Source organism: Sander lucioperca, chromosome 5, assembly GCF_008315115.2.
Source record: "Sander lucioperca isolate FBNREF2018 chromosome 5, SLUC_FBN_1.2, whole genome shotgun sequence".
Lineage (NCBI taxonomy): Eukaryota > Metazoa > Chordata > Actinopteri > Perciformes > Percidae > Sander > Sander lucioperca.
Window position 1 is genome coordinate 38,380,809 of NC_050177.1, and position 22,106 is coordinate 38,402,914.

The window sequence follows — 22,106 nt, forward strand, 5'->3', positions numbered from 1 at the left end:
TTACTGCTGTTGATTCCCGTCACTTCTAGATGGTGTGTGTCCCAGTGTCATCAATCCCTTAGAGACGTACCTCACTTCGGAGCCACCAGACACCATAACCTTTGATGACCCCTCATTAGAGGTCAACCTGCTGCTGAGGGTCCTGCACTCCATCAGTAGATACTGGTTCTACTTATATGATGTAAGTCTTTCCTAAAGAATTACAACAGGAAGTCAGTGACTTGTTGTCAGTTTTTCTGAGTTTAGGTTTGAACATTGCGCCAGACTCCTAATGCCTAATTTATGGTTCTGCCGTGAATCTACGCCGTAGGTACATTTGTTATTTTCTTAAATAGAGACGCTAGATCGAAGCAGACACACCAGCGCACAAGTATTAATCTTTGCAACGGCGTAGGCTCTGTATATAAATCAGCCTTAAGTTTTGGGTCAGTGGGGGATTTAACACGTAAGCTAGCTGTGAAAAGTTAGGAGTAGTTTTGTGAGATAAAATATCCAAGTAACATGAATATTTTTGGTTGTTTTGCAGAATGCTGTGTGTAAGGAAATCATCCCTACCAGTGAGTTCATTAACAGTAAGCTGACAGCCAAAGCTAACCGTCAGCTACAAGACCCACTGGTCATCATGACGGGGAACATCCCTACTTGGCTCATTGAGCTCGGAAAGACGTGGTAAATGTTTCATACGTGAGGTGGAATTCGATTTTCCACCTGTATTGTACAACATTGATATTGGTGTTCATTTGTGGCTTGTGTGACTTGGTTCTCACATACATTATTCTCTCTTTCTCTCTCTACAGTCCTTTCTTCTTCCCCTTTGACACCCGGCAGATGCTATTCTACGTAACTGCCTTTGATCGCGACAGAGCCATGCAACGCCTACTGGACACAAACCCTGAGATCAACCAATCAGATTCTCAGGACAGCAGAGTTGCACCGCGTCTTGACAGGAAGAAGGTACAATGTATTGCCACATTAAACTGTTTTACTTTTGTACTGTACTGTTGTTCTCTGGTATCTTATGGAATCCACCAATTGTACACAAGTGTATCTATCATCAGTGTTGTTTATGTTAACATTTTGGTGCCTATTGTTGTTGTTGTTGTTAAGGACAGCTCTATTTTCTCATTTTCTGACCTTTATTTTCTTTTTGTTTACAGAGGACGATAAACCGCGACGAGCTGCTAAAACAGGCCGAGTCTGTGATGCAGGACCTCGGCAGCTCCAGGGCAATGTTAGAGATTCAGTATGAGAACGAGGTACCTGTGTTGTCTGTTATGTTAATAGGGCTGTCAATTGATTTAAATATTTAATCGCAAATCGCACATTTTTTATCTGTTCTGAATGCACTTTAAAAGGGATATTTTTCAAGTTTGAGCTGCTTTTGACCAAAACATGTTACACTTACAAGGAATTTGCCTTGGTGGTTGGTGCATACATAAATATACACATATACATGTTATACATGTGAATGTGAATTAAACAATAAATTCAGGAACCGAAAGAAATGTATACAAAATAGCTGTTTAACATAATAAAAAGGAGGCTAATGATCACTGATTTAGTTAAAAATGTAAGTAATAAATTCTGTTACTGAGAATGTCTCTCTTTAGATCAAGTGTGTGGCTCTTTTTATTTGTGATTCAGGATCAGGTTTAACCTCCAAAGCCATACAGAGTGTGGCCCTGCCTCTTCTGAGCGTACACCACATCCTTGGCGGTCACCGCCTTCCTCTTGGCGTGCTCGGTGTTAGGTGACGGCATCATGGATCATGTTCTCCAGGAACACCTTCAGCACTCTGGTTTCTGCTAGTCGTCCACAAAGTTACTGCATGCGATGCGTTACTGCTGCTGCATCGCTTCCTGATTTCCCAAACTACAGAGCAGAGGAGGAATTTGCGTTAACTCGTTATTATCGCGTTCATTTTGACAGCCCTAGTTAAAACTGAATGATGACTTGCACTTTGGTGCAGTGAAATGCGTAAAAAGTTGCAGAAATGAGATTCTAATTTTGAATCTTCTTCCAGGTTGGCACAGGTCTTGGCCCCACTCTGGAGTTCTACGCTCTGGTGTCTCAGGAGCTCCAGCGGGCTGATCTCGGCCTGTGGAGGGGCGAAGAGGTCACGCTGGCCAATCCTAAAGGTATAAACCCTCAGACACATGCATGATATGATGAAAAGCATGACACGTTGACTATTACTTTTCACTTAGATAACATAAGACACTGCCACAGTGACATTTTACTAATAAAGTATTTTTTGTCCCACACTGATCACGTGTTTGGGAAGGTATGTGCTTGGTCAGATGTTGGTAAGAGGTCCTCACTGATGGGCCCATGGTTAGATAACTTTTACTCAAAATATGATTGCACTGAATGTAAATATAAATGCTTGTGGGAAGATATATGTACTAATTTAACTCTGACCATACTTATGTCTCTGCCCCAACAGGTAGCCAAGAGGCAACTAAGTACATGTTCAGCTCCAGGGGACTGTTTGCTGTTCCCTTCGGCAGGACAACCAAACCAGCACACATAGCCAAAATCAAAATGAAGTTCCGTTTCTTAGGAAAGCTAATGGCGAAAGCCATTATGGACTTCAGATTGGTAATAACCTCATTTTTTTCTGTTCTATCTTTGTAATAGACTCATATTTTCAACTGAGCATTGGCGTTCAGGAATGCTCTTCTGTCAGTGGTAAATGTAACTTATTTAGACATGCTGTACAAGCTTTCAGGCAAAATCAAGGTGTCTGCTTAATGGCAGTCAGATACATTGTTAATATTTAAATTATTGGCCCTTGATTGGTCCTTGACATCCGATACTAGCAGAAACCAAAAAGACGGGAAATTCTTTTCAAACTGTAATTATGTGACACTCAAAGCAGAATTTGGCAGATTTGCAGACTTTCAGACTGTAATTCCCACATAAGCAGAGTTATCATATTTAGGGTGTGAAACAGGTTGCTGTAAAAAATGTAATCGTTTTGCTTGATTTGCAAAACTCTGTGATGGCTAAGGAACTTTCTTTACGGCTTTGTCAACATAACTAAGTGAGAAAGCTATATGAGACATGCAATAATACAGTCAAATATGTTTGACTTTGATTAAATAAAAGCATGTCAATAAAGTCTACATGTCTGGCCCCTGATGTGATTCTTATTTCCAAGTGTGGCCCTTAGTGAAGTTGAGTTTGACACCCCTGATCTAGAGTATTACGTAAGTACACGTGTGAGCACAATAATACTGTTGTGAGCATTAGCATGCGTCTAGCAGACTTTTATGCCAATGTAACTGAACATCTTAGAACATATAAACTCTCAGCCACTTTCACCGCTAACTCCAAAAACGAAACCTTGCAGTCGGCACATTTGTTCTGCAAACCCAAACATAGGCGCTGATTGGTTGATCCACACCACCCCGAACATGAATAACCAAGTCCGTAATCGCACAAATGGTGAGGCATTTGTTTCCGTTGCGCACATACATAAACCAAACGCACATCCGGCTCTTTCAGCGGCATTGTAAACGCCGCAGCCGCTTCTTTGAATTGACAGCAAAGCTGTAGTCAACCGATTCATAACGGTTAGAGCCGGTCCATCGGCCGAATCTTTGTCCATTTATCGATGTATTCGTATCTGTGATAATACAACAGAATACCGAGTCGTATCGGTGAATCTTTACACCCCTACTTTTTATGTACATTTGGTGCCATATGTGTTTTTAGTTTTAACTGCCTTTCTTTGCCACTTTCCACCTGCTCCTCTTCCCAGCTGGACCTACCGCTGGGGCTGCCCTTTTATAAGTGGATGCTACGGCACGAGATGTCAATAAGCTCTCATGACCTGGTGAACATTGACCCCGGTGTGGCAAAGTCCATCCAGCACTTGGAGGATGTTATCCGCCAGAAAAAGAGGCTGGAACAGGACAGATCACAGGTGAAGCACAGCACCAAAGGACTTGTGATTTAATGCATTGGTACCAGAGTGTGGTCCTGGGGTTCCAGGTTTCATGAAAACATACTGTAATACAACGTATCTCCCCCTGTCTATTGTAACCTGTACTTGTGTGCAACAGACGAGGGAGACCCTACAGCAGGCACTGGAGAGCCTGAACATGAACGGCTGCTCAGTGGAGGACCTGGGTTTGGACTTCACCCTTCCGGGATACCCCAACATTGAGCTGAAAAAGGGCGGCAAAGACTTTGCAGTCACGATCTACAACCTGGAGGAGTACCTCAGGGTATGTGATGTTGTTTTTCTTGCAACTCTCACTCTGTTTTATACTTTTTGTCTGTCTTGATGTTTCTGGGTTTTTGTTCTCTCCCTCCAGTTGGTGGTGTACTGGACTCTAAATGAAGGAGTGTCCAGACAATTTGAGTCATTTAGGGAGGGGTTTGAGTCAGTCTTCCCCTTGCATCACCTGCAGTATTTCTATCCAGAGGAGGTAAGCACATTTTCTGTTTGCCATTCTTCTCAGTCCATCATGGCAATTGACAGTATGATGCACTTAATAAAAACATTTACAACTACATTAAAGGTCCTTGCACACTGAGTCCGAAATTTCCGCTTGTTAAAAAATAAATGACTCGCGTTGTGTCATCACGTTTACATACTGCCTCCAAAACTTTCGTCCATCAGAAAAAAATCAGATCGGGCACAATTTTCTGCATTTTTTTCGCACCCGTAGAAAGCATTTTGAGGTGTTTGGACACTACAGAGCCACCGTACAAGCGGACGTGAAAATCAGGAATGGCAGCTGACAAGTTAATTTGCTTTGTCTTTTTAAAGGTACCATGGCATGAAAATTTCACTTTATGTGGTTTTTTAACATTAATATGCATTCCCCTGGCCTGCCTATGGTCCCCCAGTGGCTAGAAATGGTGATAGGTGTAAACCGAGCCCTGGGTATCCTGCTCTGCCTTTGAGAAAATGAAAGCTCAGATGGGCCAATCTGGAATCTTGCTCCTTATGAGGTCATTAATGAGCAAGGTTACCTCCCCTTTCTCTGCTTTGCCCGCCCAGAGAATTTGGCCCACCCATGAGAGGGAGAGAGACATCATAGCTTGCAAACGAGCAAAGTGGCAGTTGGTCAAGACCACACCCCCACCCTCCACCTTGCCCCCCCCCCTCTCTCCTCCTCAATACCTACAGACACAGAAATGGCACATACTAAGGAAAGCTCATTGTGGGACTGGCTCTAGTGGCTGTAATTCTGCACCAAGGCTGAATTTCGGGAAAGAGACTTCAGATACAGTATTAGGGGACCACTAAGGCATATACTGTATAAAAGCATCCAAAAAGCAGCATGTCATAGGACCTTTAATATGTGGCTCCAGTAACTCTAGCAAAGCATCAAACTAAGCCACTGACATCCTGAAGTAAACTTTAAATCGATTGGGATAATCCCGCAGCTCCTTGATAAGGAGGTGAAACTCTCCTCCTCTCTGCGCAATATCAGGATTGGATGGACTAAATATTTTTTTTTTTTTTTTCTTTTTAAAAAAAAAGAGGACATCAAAATCATCCTCACTGCTTGAAGACTCCATTTTGTATAGTAGCAAATTTCCTTGCGAAATTTTCCGCAATGGATTAATTAACACGCATCAGACTCGGTGTGCAAGGTGTCTGTGCGTGACGAATTCTTTGGATGACAGATAGGAAAAAACGCATACGAAAATATAAATATATTTTATTTTTTTGTCTCTTCTCTCCTGCTGTAGCTTGACCAGTTGCTGTGTGGTAGTAAATCAGAGACATGGGATGTAAAGACGCTGATGGAGTGCTGTCGACCGGACCACGGCTACACACATGACAGGTGAGACCAAACTTTATTTTATTTATCCTAGCGTACCAATAAATATGGGTCTGGGCTACTTTTCCTGACTCCCTACAGAACACTGACTGGATTAAGTAAACTTTTCTCAAGATATGTTTGTGTATTTCCTCCCATGTTTTTGCAGCCGCGCCGTACGGTTCCTGTTTGAGGTGTTGAGCAGCTTTGATGCCGAGCAGCAGAGACTTTTTCTGCAGTTTGTCACAGGAAGCCCCAGACTGCCTGTCGGTGGTGAGTCACCTCTCATACACAAACGCAAATGCATCAACTCAGGTCAGATTGCTAATAGTGCGTTCCATTTACCTCGGAAGCCTTAGCTGGGAATGACGTCACACCCGTGTTGACCGCATTCCAGTAAAACAAGTCAAGATTTCACTGTGGGGTTAGCTCTATCCAGGTTAGCCATTGTTAGCCATACCAGTTGATAACAGCGTATTAGACGGGTTTTTTGTGCATATAAACAGCGTAGCAACATGTCCACAGATAAAGGTTGGACAGGACTGTGTTTAAGACTGGTTTAATGATACACAAATAAGACAGAAGTGCTAATGAACTGTATATTACATACCTGCAAACGTGTCACCTTTCTGCGAAATTCGCCGCTTTGAATCATAATGTCATCCATGTGAATCGTGTAGATCCGTAGAGTTTTTATTTTAGGGGGGTGGGGGGGTGCCAGCCAGCCAACATTTCCCAGACCGGAGTGAGGGAAAAGGTTTAATGTCGTAGACTTGGCAATAAAATATCTTTGATGTGACGTTTTGAGTATTGGCCAATCAGCTTCAGGATGTCTACGCCGTCTCCATCGTCTTCTCATTCCCTCCAAATTTTTAACCTTTCACTCCAAGTTGAACTTTGAACCGATTTTCTACTATGGCAATGAACACTACTTTTGAAGTCAGTCTTGTTTCCTGGCATTACAATGTAATATGCTGTTTAACTAACGTAACGTTAGGTAACTAATATAAGTTTATTTGATATAGCACCTTTTACAAAGTCACAAAGTGTTTCACATGATAAACATTTGTAAAAATACACTAAAATCCAACAGAAAATAAACAAGGGAAAAAAGAAAATAATTATTGAATGACCAATGAAAATCATTTCAACGATTACAACCTAAAACCCAAAGTTTACAAACGAGTCAAAAGCGAATTTAAACAAATGTCTTCAGCTGTTTTTTTTTAAAAGCTTCAACAGAGACTGCAGAACGTAAGACAGTAGGAAGGGCCTTCCACAGGTTTGGAGCCACTGCTTCAAAGGAACGGTCACCTTTTAGTTTTTAAACGAGTGCGTGGGACCACCAGTAATCCTTGGTTAGAAGACCTGAGGCACCTGTTAGTAGTGTACGGATGGAGCAGGTCCGAGATATAACCAGGTGCCAGACCATGCAAAGCTTTAGAAGTCAGAACAAGAACTTTAAATTGGATCCGGAACTTGATCGAAAGCCAATGTAATGAGTATAAAATTGGAGTGATGTGCGACATCCTGCTGGACCTGGTCAGCAGCCTAGCAGCAGAGTTCTGGACTAGTTGTAGGCGATCCTGGGATGACTTGCTAAGACAAGTGAAAATGGAGTTGCAGTAATCAAGCCAGGATGATATAAATCCACTAGCCGGTAAAGCAACGGTAACCTTCCAAATAAAGTTGTTTCATAATATAATACAATCCGAGCGGCAGTTGCTGGTTGTATTTCGCCGGTCCAGAGCTCCGGGACGTCGGTTACCAGCGGCATTGTTAGCCATCAATAGGTGACTGCGAGACAGGTACAGGCACTGCCAGATTACGGTTCTTACAGGTGCCATGGTAACATTACTTGAGTTGTGCCAGAAAAAGTGAGCGTCATGAGGCGATACTAATTAAGTTTAGAAAAAACTTTTAAAAGGATTTAAACTCTCCTGAGGAACGACCAAGCGTTTCCTGGGTGAATGTATTTTCACCACAAAGTGAACTCCGCTCTCTGGTTTGAGAGCGCTGTGTTTTTATGTTGACACCACGTTGTGCTATTTCATTTTGAGATTATTTTACATTGAAAATTGGAGTGCATAAATAAGTGTTTTGGCATGGCTGGCCGAGTGGCACTATATCCATGGTATTGAAAGAGGGATTTAATACTTGCATGTTTTTGTTTTATTGTGTATTCACAAATCGCACACTGTAACGTTACAGTTCACACTCAGAATAATGTGGCTGGGTTAATACTAGCATCCACAGCATCAGAACTATGTGCAATGTTGATGTCCGTTTTATAAATTACGAGAATTTGATTATGATGATAAAAACGGTTACAAAGCCTCTAATGGCTGGCTCCGGAAAATTAAATGGAGCCATGTTAATTAAATCCCAAATTCATGTTATTGTCTTCACAGAGCAGCCACACACTCGTCCATAAAGTGTATGACAATTAACTGCAAGTCTTCAACTTTCCTCCCTGCTTTGTCAAATCAGAACACCTGAACACGGTTCACAAAGCTCTGGCCACTCTTGACTTCAAGAAGTTTGGCTTAATCCAATGTTCACATTTTTTTTCTGGAAATGTATGCAAATTAGCACATATTTAGCAAGATAAGGCATCATTTTCTTATTTAAACATAATTTTAGAAAACTTGTTATACAAAATATATTTGTCTTAATGTCAGTAATCAACTGGGGAAATGTTATGGTGATTTTTTTGTATGTATGTGAGTTAATGTATGTCCTTATTCACCTGCGGTGTCTCCCCTTAACGGCAATTGACTGGTTAAACAAGTTGTCATTATTGTTATTACATTTTAAATAAATCCTTTAAATTTGACCATATAGCCAATTATCAAGCCGTTCCTTAATCTGGAATTTTTTAATTCATTGTTATTTAAGATAAATTATTATTTCAGTGGCACTTTTGAAAAAGGGTACACATCTGTTGTTTTGCACAGTTTATAGCAAACGGGAAAAATTCAGTCATGTTTGCAGCTCATTCTTTAAAAAAAAAAATCCTGATAAAATCTAAAAAAAAATAAATAAATAAAAAAACAACTGACTTAAGAGCGGAAACACTGGAATAAACACTGAATAACAAATGTTTTTGCCTGAAGTAAATATTGTCCTCCTCCTTAATTGTCTTCTCAGAGTACACCAGAGTGGTACATTTTAAAGCTGATAGTTCAAAAAAATCTTGTCACGGGGCAGCATGCCCCTGGACCCCCCTAGGGTTCAGGTGTTTGTCACCTTGTTCACCTCTTAAGAGTTTGCAGGTATGATATTACTACAGCTTTCACTACTGTTGATGCACGGAGCAGCCATCGTTGAATTTTGGGGTCGGCTTGCTCGGGGTACTGTGAGGCTCTCCGACTTTGAACTCGGAAATTCAGAAATTCCGAGTACAAATGGAACGCACCATAAACATCCATGTTTTAACACACAATGAGATCCCTGACTTAAAATAGTCTAGCATTAGCCAACATAGATATTTGCTGAGCTTATATGTATGTATGTATGTATAAAATGTGAAGCCATGTCTCTACTGTATCTGTACCTGACACCCGGTGCTGCTTCTGTGTCTCAGGTTTTCGGAGCCTGAATCCCCCTCTGACGATTGTGAGGAAGACATTCGAGTCAACAGAGAACCCGGATGACTTCCTCCCCTCAGTTATGACCTGTGTCAACTACCTGAAGCTGCCTGACTACTCCAGCATAGAGATAATGCGAGAGAAACTGTTGATTGCGGCCCGCGAGGGCCAGCAGTCTTTCCACCTTTCCTGATCTCTCCACATCTCACATTCAAATGCCTTCTACAGCGACGATGAAATCATGACTTCCTTCTTAGTTTTTTTTGTAACCACATACATTAAGGCTACATGTACAGCCTTCTTGTTAGAGAAAGCAGCTTGCAGAAAAATTAAGACTCTAAATATATATTTGCTGCCCCAGTCTCTCAAAAAAAAAAAAAAATATTAAACAAAAATGGAAAAGTGTTCCATGACTCACAGAACTTAAAATATAAAAAAAGAGATAGTAAAACTTATATCAGTAGTTGAGTAATGTTAAAAAAAATGATGAAAACATCTGGGTGACATTTTAAATTGCATTGCTATGTGATATTTAAAAAGGGATGTCTCCTCTCCAGAATGGTGGACAACGTTACTGGGTGACGGGGAGGACGGGGAGGGAGGGTCAGGGGTGGGGGGGTTCCATCGAGCAAGCTAGGTTTACTTTAGCTCCAAAGATCATTTGTACAGACAAATTTGCAGACTTTGCTCATTCTACACATTTGATAGAATAGCTCTTTGTTCTCATGTCTCTTCCCCTCAGTTCGTCTGATCACATTTTGTTCTGTATTATATTGGCCCCAGTTTGTGTGTTGCATTTTGGTTCGGCTTCCCCCCCCCCCCGTGTGTCTTTGCTTCAAGTCGTGGAAAAACGAGAGTTGCAGTTGGTTGAATGCGGGTAGTGATGAGTGCATATTATCTTTTTTTTTTTTTTTTTTTTTTTTCTTCCCTCCCCTCTACCCAAGTTGAGATTGTGTTCTGGCCTCCTTTATTATAGAGAGCTCCAGCTCAAATAAAGACTTGTAACCAATGTGTTGATCAGGTAAATTTTGTTTTGCTCTTATTTTGATAGTGTCTTTCTGTTGGGCCCCACCTGATGTGTAGGGTTATCTTGGTAGACCAAGCTCTGAGCAACCCTCAACACATACTGTAGCTGGGCACAAAATTTGGCTGGTCTCATTTTATCGTTTCATGGCCAGATAGCATTTCAAGTTCATTTATGGAATAAAGTTTATATGCAGTTTCACACCCCATTTGAGGTGGGAATGTCTGCTTTACTTTTTATTTTTTTTTTTATTTTCTATATCGTCTTTATTTCTTGCTGTAGTTGATTATTATTATTTTTTTCTTTGCACTGCTGGCTTGGAACAAACCGTGGTGTGCACCTGCAGTCTTTGGCCAGGGGATGGCACCACTGTATGTTCTCCTGGCCCAATCGTTCATGTGCTGGTTTCTAAGATCTGCAATAATTTACTGCATCAGGTTCATGTTTTTACCTGAACATAAATAAAGTAACTGTTTGACTCATCTTGGTCATTTATTTATCCATCCTTGCATTGCTTTGCCATGTCGCTCTTTGAATCCTTCACAGCTGGTGGATCCTTTTAGATACTGACCACTTTTCAATGGGTCCTCTTAAAGCTGATTATTAAGCAGTTAATTCAGGACAAATCTTGATACACTGGTCCTCCATGGTCATCAACTGTGGACAGGTTTAAGTGAGTTGCCATGGAGACAGTGGCAAAGGTGATTTATTTGACTCACCTGGAATGTTGCTTTTTATGTCTCCGCGGGGGTATAGCAACACTCCGGACTCTAAGCTGGATCTTTACCCACCCCTGTGTTCCCAAACTCTAAATGAGAAAGCTTAGCCTTGGATTTAACATAATTACAATAGGTGTGTGTGTGTGTGTGTGTGTGTGTATGTTGACTTATAGTAAATGTTACTATACTGTTCCTCAACTTTTGTGAAAACTTGTGACTGGTCATGGACTGCTAAAATTTCTGCTTCATATTGAAGTAGAAAGAGGGTAGTTTTTCAGTAGTGCTGTTTATTTTGTCAGTGTTCACTTTTTTTGTCTCCTGTCTTTATACGCTTCCAATATAAGATGAGGGACTGAATCCACAGTCCTTGTTTTGTGCATTCCGTTAATTCCAGAGTTTATCGGAAGCTTGTATGTGGCTTTAGTAGTCTCAGTTAATAAAAAAACGTGTGTATCTTCTTGTTTCATGAAAGACTTTTGCGAACTTATCCTTTAAATAAAGCTTCAAAAATGCTGGATCTTATAACGCGACTATATAGCATCTTTCGTTCCTTGTAAATGCCCTTGTCTTTCAAACTCCACACCAAGTTTGGGTTTCTGTTCTAAATTTGTAATCCGCAGGTAACTTAGGTAATGCCACTTGTCTCAAACTAGTACTATTGGCTAGTAAATTTAACATGTAAAATGGGTGGACTGCCCCTTTTTAAAGTTCAGTTTCCTTGAAAAAACAGTTTAATTGGTTAGTCAGTCAAAAATACAAACTGTGACCACCCACTGCAGAATTCCTCACAAAGAAGCATTGCATCAGATTAGGCACTTGGGAAAAGCCACCCTAAAACAGAATTCATAATGACCGAACCAACGTTCCCCATAAAAAGTCAGCTGGTTCCTGCTGTTGTGATATAGGAGGCTTGACTGGTCATGAAAATATTTCAGGTATTTCAACTTTCATGTAAATATGTTTACTCACCACCTTGGTTGTCACGTGATAGTACCTTGGTGAATGAAAGTTTGTGATCTCTAACCTTTGGGACTGCACCATTCATATACTGTACAATCTGCTTTTAGGCTGATTTTTGAATGACTGGACATTTTTTGTTTTGAACCGCCCCCAGTGCCTACATCATTACTCTGCTATTTTTGGACTTGGAGTGCATCATCTCCCTTGTGGTAATACTGCCTGTTACCGCTGGAAAGCAGCTAATCTTATGGTAAAGCCGATGAGGATTTTTCCCCTACAACACCAGCACCTCTTCTCCTCCTCCTTCCTCCTCTGTCTTCCCCAACTACAGCCTCCTCCCTCCCACCTTGAAAGCCTGGCTCCAAGGAGAGGTTATGGATGGTCAGGCTCTAAATGAGGAGGGTGCAGAGCTCCCCATGCTGCACAGTGTGAGAAGCCAGAATAGAGAGTGTTTGTGTGTGTAGGGGGGGATAGTGTCGTCAGCTATCATCGTCACTGTGACTCGGAGACAGAAAAGAGCCGAGAGCCCTCCCCTTCTCCTCCCGCATCCCCACCTCTCCCTCAGCCTCCACACAATCAGCCAGTCTGCTCTCAGTCATTTTGCCTGCGCACAGCTGAAGCTCCACATCCTAAAACAGCCTCCTCCTCTCTCTCTCTCTCTCTCTCTCTCTCTCTCTCTCTCTCACACACATACATACATAGTCGCTCACACACCTCTCAGCTACTGCATGAACAGCAGCTGCTTGAGCTCTGAGGAAAGAGGAAAAAGATACACACAACAAAAAAAAGAAGAAAAGAAACCAGTATAAGAAGATGAGGATGAGTGTTTGCATTGCGCCGGCAGGTTCCTGCTGCCGTCCCACACAGATCGTACAGAGCTTCACACCCCCCTTGCTTATGCTCCTCCTGCTCCTGAGCAGCAGCAGCAGCAGCAGCATCGGGGCCATCCCCTCTGCCTTCCAGCTGGCCCCGGACACCCCAGCCCCGGCCGAGCCCACCCCAACCCAGGCCACACCTCGCCCGGACCCCTGCGAGGGACGACCCTGCCTCAATGGGGGGTTCTGCCTGGCCCTTCCATCCGCTGGCAGGCCAGAGGACACCTGGGAGTACATCTGTACGTGCAGCGAGGGCTTTACAGGACGCAACTGTGAGGTATGAACACATTTAGTTTTTAATGTCATCTACCTGTATGAACACAGGATTAATACTGAGCAGTCTGTGTGTGTGTCTGATCTTTTTCTTTAGTTTTTGCTTGAAAGGACAGATAGGCTACTACGTGAGCATGGAGTAGAGGACTAAGAAAGCAGATTGTTCCATGTGTTAGTTATTTTATAAAGCAGAGAATAAAGAGCTGCATTTGCTCATTATTTGTATTTTGATAGGAATTTGTGTTTCTTTTTGTTTTGTATTGAGCAGCTCAGAGTCACTCGAATCCATTATCATTCATTATCCATTATCATCATCTCGAGGGGTTCACCTTGAATGGTGTGTGTGATAAACCTGCATCCTATCTGTGTTTTGATTTGCATTCAAGCCATACAGTATATGACGGCATGTGTGAGTGCGTTTTTGCTCTCTGCTGTTCTCGGATGTTTTTTTTTTTAATAATGGGAGCATGTGCTGTCACTGAGACACGGAGACGAGTGCTGCGTTGCTGTGGCAACAGGAGGGAAGAGCAGCTGCAGTGAGATGCGAGTGAAAACTGTAGATTTGTGTGCGAGAGAGAGTATATAACCATGTACTGTGTGAGGTGTTGAATATTTTGGACATACCGCTTTACCCCCAAGGTGTCCCCAAGTTTTGTTTTTACATCTGCGTAAACTAAAGAAGTGCGGGTGAAGTATGGGTGAATCCATTAACATCTGGGATCAGGCCAAAGGACCAGTCTCCGCACTGCATTCATTAATTGGAACATCTGGACAGTCACGAATAACACAAGTGCTTTTCTGTCGCAGGCTTCACAACATCTCATATTCTTAATGTTATTTGTGTTCATCTGGCTAAAGCTAGTGTCTTAGCAATTCTACCTGTCTCTTGGAATTGCATTCTGCATGATAACATCATTGAAATATCAGTTCATCATCAGCCGAATGCAAAAATACAAAATAGATTTGAGCATCAAAGGTCCACTTACTAGCTTGTTTTTAAGCTTTCATCTGCCGTTTAATGGAAGTTTGCAATATGTAAATTTCACCTCAGATTTTCCTTGCCCCCCATGCATCCTGCTTCTCCAGGTGTGTCTGCACTCAGCCCAGTATCATATCAGATCAGGAGACCCCAAATATCCAGCAGAGTCCCTGGAAAAAATGCGTGAATATGGCTGATGGTAAAATATTAGACTCACAGGTTTGTTTCCGTTGCATTACATTGCTTGATCGGGTTTATAGCACTTGGTACTCCATTAGAAGATAATTTCCATCGCTGAGAAATGATTTGAAAAGGGACAACAAGGATGATGTGTCTCCTTTTACACGTCCCTGGAGTTGACCTTCACATCTTTGTTCTTTCTACTGCATTGTTTTTACACTTCTATCTATCCAAGGACATTTAAAGTTCTGAAGCAGCCAGTTCTGCACCATGTTAATTCAGCACTTTATTGATCTGCACATAAACCTGCTCTTCTGCTGGATTACATGAAATCCATTTGAGTTTAACAATAAATGGACTGTGCCTGAGCCTCGTTTGCATTGGGCTCAATAGGCAGCCAGGCCTCTGAGTCATGCTGGGGGGAAAGAGAGCATCCGCCAACAGCAGAGAGGATAAATGAGTCTGCTGCAGCATCACAGAGGGAAACGGCAAGGTGACTGGGTGAACTTTAGCAGAGTCACCAACAGGTGGCAGCCATATCCCCCCCTTGTGTTTGCATGTGGATATGCAAACAGTGTGTTTGCTTACCTTGTTAGTATATACATTGTGACAGTGGAAGGTATGTACAGGTGAGCATTCTGGTGGTGTGCAGGCATTGAATTGTAGCCATTTAGTGGAGCATTCAGCCAGGGACCTGATCACTGTCTCCTTGGCTGTCCTGGTTTCATGTCTCAGAATAGAAAGCAGCTGCAGTTTGTTACCTCTGCAGCCTGCTTTACTTTACCGCGCTCTGCTACACACAAACCACAGAGGAGGATACTGTCACACAGCCTGGGCTGAAGCTGGACAATACCTGCACACTATTATCATATCTTTCATGCTAAGAGAGATAAAAAGCATCTCTCATTGAGCACCATGCCCACTGTTCTCTTCTGCCGTGAAATCCTGAGACAATTACATCCACTCCAGCTTTATCCCTCTTATGCGACAAATCTCAGGTCCAGCATGGGTCCCAAGCTGGGCCTGAGGGGAATCATTGATTTTCACCTCGCTCCCCTCATGCTGCTTGGTTCTTCTCCATGGAAACTGGAGCAGCAGTCAATTGAGATTTGGTAAATGACCTGATTGGCTGAGCGCAGTACTGGTTTGCATCCCCTGTCCTCTGCATGCGTCACAACACTGATGGTCCAGTGAGAAAGGACATCGAAAAAAGAGATAGCAGGGAAGGAAGGAGGAGAAATTAGTTGAAAAGAAGGGATTAAATAGAAAGAAATAGGATGGGGAAAAATGGAAGAGGAGAGTTAGGGAAAGAAAACTATGGATCTCTTCTTAAAGAGAATAAATTCCTGGTTTTGGAGCTTAGTGAAGAAATGCGGTTAAATGAGTGTCATGTAGGCTACTCGCCATCCTCCCTCCCTCTCTCATCTTTTATCTCAAATTCTTTGTCAAACCTGGGGTGCCATACGCAAAGCAGGATTAAGTAACAAGCAGATTCTGTATAACTAAACTTGAATGGTTAGGTTTAGGATTAAACTCGGTCATGCCTGTTGATTTCAGGATATTTCGCAAACATTTTTCAAATTGCTAACCCCCCCCCCCCCTCTGGCTGGGTTTTATACTTCAGAAATCAAAGCAGCCTAATGCAAACCACAGCAGCAGGCACCATGGGAAAACAAACCCACTCAACTTGTTAAACTCGCTGAGTTTTAATATCAGCCAGCACCTTTTCTGGATTGCAGCCTGTAAGCTGTCCTGTTGGAATTTGCTACCAATGGCCTTTCTCTGAGTTATTAGCTTCTCAGCCTCTGGCTCTTTCACTATTGAAAGGCCTGTTGTGCGCCCTGATGGATTTGGTAACTTGCTCTACAACACAATTGGGTTGTAGCAGTGCAAAACAGCCATCTGTCATGAAGTTAGTCCAGGGAGTTCTTGCTGGGTTGTTTAGCCATTCAGCTATATGAAAGAAGTGGATCATAACAGAAATTGCAGACAGCCCCGGCATTATGAACACAGGATTGTTTATTTATTTTTTTTACTGTTTTTTGGAGAGGGGATATGGGACTGAAGGTGGTAAAATAAGTGATATCTCTATAAGGAAGCTGTTTCTGCAGCCGAAAGTTCTGCCTCAACTTAATAGCTCGCACAGGGCATGTCAGAGCTGTGATGGACTGGGGGCTTTTTGATCCTTGTGATAATACTTTTTAGATCTCGGCTCATCACCTTTCCTTCTCTCAGGTGGTACAGGTGCTTTCTCACTGAAAATCTCCTCAGTTCTGCTGTTATAATAAGCCTTGTTTTTTGTCTTCAGGCTTCTTACTGTGATGTTTGGATGTTTGCCCTTTTCTACCACCAGGGACTCTGTGTAAGAACATATTAAAGAAGTAATTTGATATTTAGAGTTTAATTTAATACCACTTTAGTGTTTGTACGGTTAATATGAAGCTAAAGATAGCAGCTGCTTAGCTTAGCATAAAGACTGGAAACAGCTAGCCTGGCTCAGCCCAAAGGTAACTAAAGCTGCCTACCAAAACCTTTAAAGCTATGATTAACACATTATATCTCATTAAACCGACAATAAATCGTTTTGCAGGGGGTTACATGTGGCATTATTTTTTGGCCGGGAGGAGTGACACAGCTTTCAGCCAAGAAATAGTCCCAGTTAGGATTTGCTAGCTTCCAGTCTTTATGCTAAGCTAAGATAACTATACTCCTGGCTCAAGCTTCATATTTAACAAACTTGTTGTTTTTTTTTTAAATCTGTATGAAAATTGAAGTGTAAAAGTGACAAGTTGTGGTTTTACTTGATTGTATTTTAAAGGCCCATCTAGGGACGGGCATTGCAAATTATTCACTCTGCTGCTACAGATACAGTACAGCCTTAGCTGCATCCAATTAAGCAGAGCTCAAAGCTCATCACCAGCCTTTGGTCTCTTTGATATCCCTGGCTTGTTAGTGAGAGGGAGAAGCCACAAGGAATATGGTTCTATATAAATAAATAATTATATATATATAATAAAATATATGTGTGTTTGTTAATGGACTTTCATATCCTAGAGTGAGTTCTTCCTCTATTTACTGAAGCACTTCTGTTAACTCAACAGTGTCGTTTGTTCTGAAGATCATTCACATGGCTTGGGCTGGTATTCCTCAAAAAGGCCATTTCAGCTGTCGCCACAGTGTATTTTAGATAGTTATGTAGGGCTACAACTAATTTTAGTTTCATTATTGATTAATATTATTAAAGCTATAGTGCGTAGTTTCTGTGACAACAACTCTGTCGGTGCATAAACATTATACAAGCCTTCCGTGATCGCGCTTCACTTTTTCAGACATTGGAACCAGAGGACATTTGACATTAGTTCATTTGACGATTAATTGATCAAATTTGTTGCTGATAATTTTTTTGCCAATAGACAAATCCATTAATTACCTAGTTAGTAGTTAATAGTTTTCAGCTTTAAAATATCAAAGAATATTGGTGTTGAAATTACACAACTGTACTATCTAATTAAATTGGAAAACATAACTTACCAAATAAATACATAAGCCTTCTAATTGGCTATTACGCTGTTAGATACTTGAGATACTTGAGACCAAACTTTTCTATGGATGTCCGTTTTTGAGAAATGACAAAAGCCAAAATGTGGCCGGCAACAGACTAAGTGAGGCTTATTTTTAGCCTCTTTATTCCTCTTCTCTTCTGCTTCACTCTTCTAGGCCTATGTCTGAATAAAGAGGCATTGCAATGTTTATTTTTTTCTGATGACTACTGCAATATAACTGTTTCTCTCACTGCACTTACAGTAAAACACCCCACTATACTAATAATGAAGTCACTGTGTTAAGGATATTGAAAACCATATAAAGCTACGCTAGAGGCTGCAATGTCCGTTACATCCCACTATATGAATTTGGTAGACAGAATATTTTGACAGGCAAAACATGTAGAGTTTGGAGCCACAGGGATTATTAAAAGCAATGCAGTTCAGCATGATGGGAAATGTGTATTTTAGATAATAAAATATCTTAAGTGCAAAGTTGACATTTTTGCCTGAGGTTGGCGCAAGAGAAAGCTCATCAAGTGTCTAAAGAGTCCATCCTCCTAATAACTTTTTATGGCAAAGACAAAAAGAGATTCTGATTTAAGTACGGAAGTAAATTGTTGCAGTTTTCACAGTCAACTTGGAAAATAGATGGTGAACAGCCGCAAACTGTTGCATCATTTGCAAAGGGAAACATCCTCATTTAATCAGTTAGAGATGGTTTGACGAAAGCAGGGTTGACACTTTGGTAACAGGCTGCTTATAACCCTGCTGGCACCTTTGATACAGCAGCTACCTAAGCAGAAAAAAGAGACTCCTTTGAGGTATTATCACTGAGCTATCACTATTCATGTTGATGTCCTTAGATGTTATGAGGCGGACACTGCTGCCTTTGAGCAGGAGGGCTCTTGGCCAATCACTTTGGTAATTTCCATATCACACATCACCTGGCCTTTTGATCTGTTGGGAAGTGCGTGAGGAGGTGGTGGTATGATGTGTCAGTGAGGCCTGATACATGTAGATAATACAGGAGATGACATGAGCGGCTCAACACCAAGTGCCTATGCTCTGCATATTGATCGCTACAGTCACCTACGGGTCCATTATTATATCCATTATCCATTATTATGACAGCTGAAAGTCATATAGTTTTACTTGATGTAATTGACCAGGTTGGCTTGCTCATTAGAATTTGCAATTTGGATTCTATATTGAATTAAATATTTACATTTTTAGTTACGCTAGCAGAGAGATAGCCCTATTTTAACGATCTAAGCACACAGCGTGAAGCGTCTGGCGCAGGTGCGTTTAGGGTGTGTATGAATCCACTTTTGCTAGTTTAACGGCGGAAAAAAGGGTCCGTGCGCTGGGCTCATGGTTCAAATAGGTGTAGGTGTGCTTTGGGCATAACATGCAATAAACCAATCAAAGTGTCATCTCCCATTCCCTTTAAAAGCCAGGCGCATTTGTACCTTGGTGCATTGCTATTATGATGGCGGATTTGCTAAGCAGGAAGGAGAGATTTTCAGGAGAAGAAACTGATCTGCTCGTGGGTGAAGTGAAAGTGCCCGAGCAGATCATATCATAATACTATTTCACATTGTAATATTTTTATTTTTAATCTTTTGCGCCATCATCAAGTCAAGATTTTACTTTGTTTAATACTTTAGTTTATGCACAAATACCTGAAAAACTAATACAATTCCCATCAGCCTCAGCTGTACTTATTAGCAAATGTTAGCATACTAACACTAAAAGATAACAAACATGGTAAACATCATATCTGCTTAATATCAGCATGTTAGCATTTGCACTGTGAACATGTAAGCATGCTGTTGTTAGCATTTAGCTTAATTACACAGCGCTGCTATGTAGCATGGCTGTAGAATTATACTATAATTCAGGTCACTTTACAACCATCTAAATCCCTCAAAATGAAAATATCAGTGTATTATCTAACCATAAGACAGTTGAAGGCATTAGAAAAATAGTATTCACAAGACAATTGATTACACAACAGCACATAGTTCATTTTGAAGGCAACATGTAAACACAGCTCTGCCAACAACAATTTTAATAAAATCTGTCTGATGACAGTCATGTTTAATCTCTGCTTCTTTTTTTCTTGTGTCCTTAAATACAGTCTTACTAGTTGCTGCATTTTTCAAGCACTTATGACTGCTAACATATCTGCAGCCCATATTTCTTTTTTTATTGCCGCTGCTCATCATGAATAGGGCTCTTATCTCTGTGTCATTGGCTCTTTAATTTTTCTTGAGTCTGGCACATAGACTGTATATAAAGAGGTCTGGCGGTGAAACTTCTCCCTCTTTGTCCTGGATAGAGTAAAGTCATTACATTTCTCCCACTGGTTTAGTTTAGTTTTTTATTGCTTTTTGTCTGCGCCCGTTGCTATTTATATCTTTAATGGAGCAGCGAGTTGTGTCACCATTCCCAGTATAATGTAAAAAAGGGCTGAGCAGCTCTTACTCAGCAGCAGTTCACCCCAATAATAACACTCTGCCCTGACACCATCATTGTACTGTTGCTTGTAATGATTGCTCTTGTTGTTGTTGCGGTCAACATAACGTGTGTGTGTGTGTGTGTGTGTGTGTGTGTGTGTGTGTGTGTGTGTGTGTGTGTGTGTGTGTGTGTGTGTGTGTGTGTGTGTGTGTGTGTGTGTGTGTGTGTGTGTGTGTGTGTGGGCTTGTTTAACTATATTTGTGGGGTCCAAAAACCGGGAGTCCAGTATACTTATGGGGTCCCAACAGCTTTGTGGGGCCAAAATGCTGGACCCCACAAGTTTAAAGGACTGTTTGAGGGTTAAGACTTGGTTTTAGGACTAGGGTTAGAATTAGGTTATGGTTAAAGTGAGGGTAAAGGTTAAGGTTAGGCATTTAGTTGTGATGGTTAAGGTTAGGGTAAGGGGCTAGGGAATGCATTATGTCAATGACGGGTCACCACAAAGATAGTGCCACAAACCTGTGTGTGTGTGTGTGTGTGTGTGTGTGTGTGTGTGTGTGTGTGTTAGAGGTGGAAATCAAACACTTTGCTGATTCAAATCACTTAGTTCTGTTCAGTTCAAAGATTCATAGTCACTGACTATGTAGTTTGTTCACTTTTTTTCCTGAGCTCAGCAGAATGACTGGTCAACTTCACTTCAGTATGTAGCCTACATCAGTAAGTGTACGCATCACCGTCCATACAGCTCAAGTTCAGTGCTGATTCGGACTGACTTCAGTTCAATTGTACGTTCAGTCTGTTTCCTGCTAAGCTGTTAACCTATACAAGCACGGCACTGTGTGTATATGCTTCTAAATACTCTGTCTCCGCTGTGTGTGAACACTTTTCTTCATTTTCTGCGGGAATGTTAGGTACAGTATGTGTGCTTGTGCATGTTTGTGTATGTGTGTTTATATAGTGCAAATACACATATACCAAGACTGGCATTGTCATTTTTTTGGCCCGCTATTACATTTTTCTTACCCCTCCAGACCTCTGAATCGCCACCAACTTCTCTTCTTATTCACCCGTTTAAATAGGTCTAATGTGTGCCTGTGACTCAGTTTGATAAATGGGAATTAAGAATGGCTTTACATTCTCATCTGCCTATGCAGCTAGCTACCTGGCTACATCTACGAACCATGTTTTTTGTTTATTTCAATCCCTATTGTTGTTGTCGTTGTAGCAATGGCAACAGCGACTTTTTCTCAAATTCATACTAATAAAACAAAGTATAACTTAAAAATTTGGTAATTAGGGGCGACTTCTAGCTCACCCAGTGAGAGCGTGCACCCCATGTAGGCTGAGTCCTTTGCTGCGTGTCATCCCCCATCTCTCTCCCACCTTTCCCATCTATCCACTGTCACTCTAAAATAAAGGGAAAAAAGCCCCAAAAAATAAATAAAAAAAGAAGTGGTAATTAATTATGCATAAATACACAAGTACATAAATGATGTCCATATTCCCTCATGTCGCAGCCTCCAAGTGTTTCTAGCTCAGTTTCAACTGAATTCCAGCAATCCAGAATTGCAGGTCAAGTGATGCCTACAAGATGTTTCCAATGTACAATTAATACATATTTCTAAATGTCCTAAACACACTCCAATTACATTTTGTGCTATCACAATTTAAGCAATTAGGCAAAAAACATTTTTGAAAGTGTCAACGTTTTTTAT

The 22,106-nt window shown here is 41.3% G+C and overlaps 2 protein-coding genes across 17 annotated transcripts in view; both read left to right on the top strand.

Annotated features, from left to right (window-relative positions):
- trip12 (thyroid hormone receptor interactor 12) overlaps positions 1 to 10,882 on the top strand; it is a 47,452-nt gene extending 36,570 nt beyond the window's left edge. For 11 of the 15 annotated variants that reach the window (XM_031293279.2, XM_031293280.2, XM_031293278.2 and 8 more), the window contains 12 exons: positions 30 to 181; positions 527 to 669; positions 798 to 954; positions 1,158 to 1,256; positions 2,024 to 2,138; positions 2,447 to 2,601; positions 3,767 to 3,931; positions 4,071 to 4,235; positions 4,326 to 4,439; positions 5,716 to 5,810; positions 5,956 to 6,059; positions 9,373 to 9,569. In XM_031293279.2, coding sequence (XP_031149139.1) covers positions 30 to 181; positions 527 to 669; positions 798 to 954; positions 1,158 to 1,256; positions 2,024 to 2,138; positions 2,447 to 2,601; positions 3,767 to 3,931; positions 4,071 to 4,235; positions 4,326 to 4,439; positions 5,716 to 5,810; positions 5,956 to 6,059; positions 9,373 to 9,569 — 1,661 coding nt within the window. Of the gene's footprint in view, positions 1 to 29; positions 182 to 526; positions 670 to 797; positions 955 to 1,157; positions 1,257 to 2,023; positions 2,139 to 2,446; positions 2,602 to 3,766; positions 3,932 to 4,070; positions 4,236 to 4,325; positions 4,440 to 5,715; positions 5,811 to 5,955; positions 6,060 to 9,372 lie in introns of all 15 variants that reach the window. The other 4 variants (XM_031293287.2, XM_031293289.2, XM_031293292.2 and 1 more) reach the window with 1 other exon arrangement.
- Positions 10,883 to 12,633: 1,751 nt separating this feature from the next.
- The window catches only part of dner (delta/notch-like EGF repeat containing), a 56,425-nt gene continuing 46,952 nt past the window's right edge, over positions 12,634 to 22,106 (top strand). For both annotated transcript variants that reach the window (XR_004897392.1, XM_031293299.2), the window contains exon 1: positions 12,634 to 13,231. Coding sequence is in view for 1 of the 2 variants with exons in the window: in XM_031293299.2 (XP_031149159.2) it covers positions 12,893 to 13,231 (339 nt within the window). In the remaining variant the exon portion in view is untranslated. The remainder of the gene's footprint in view (positions 13,232 to 22,106) is intronic.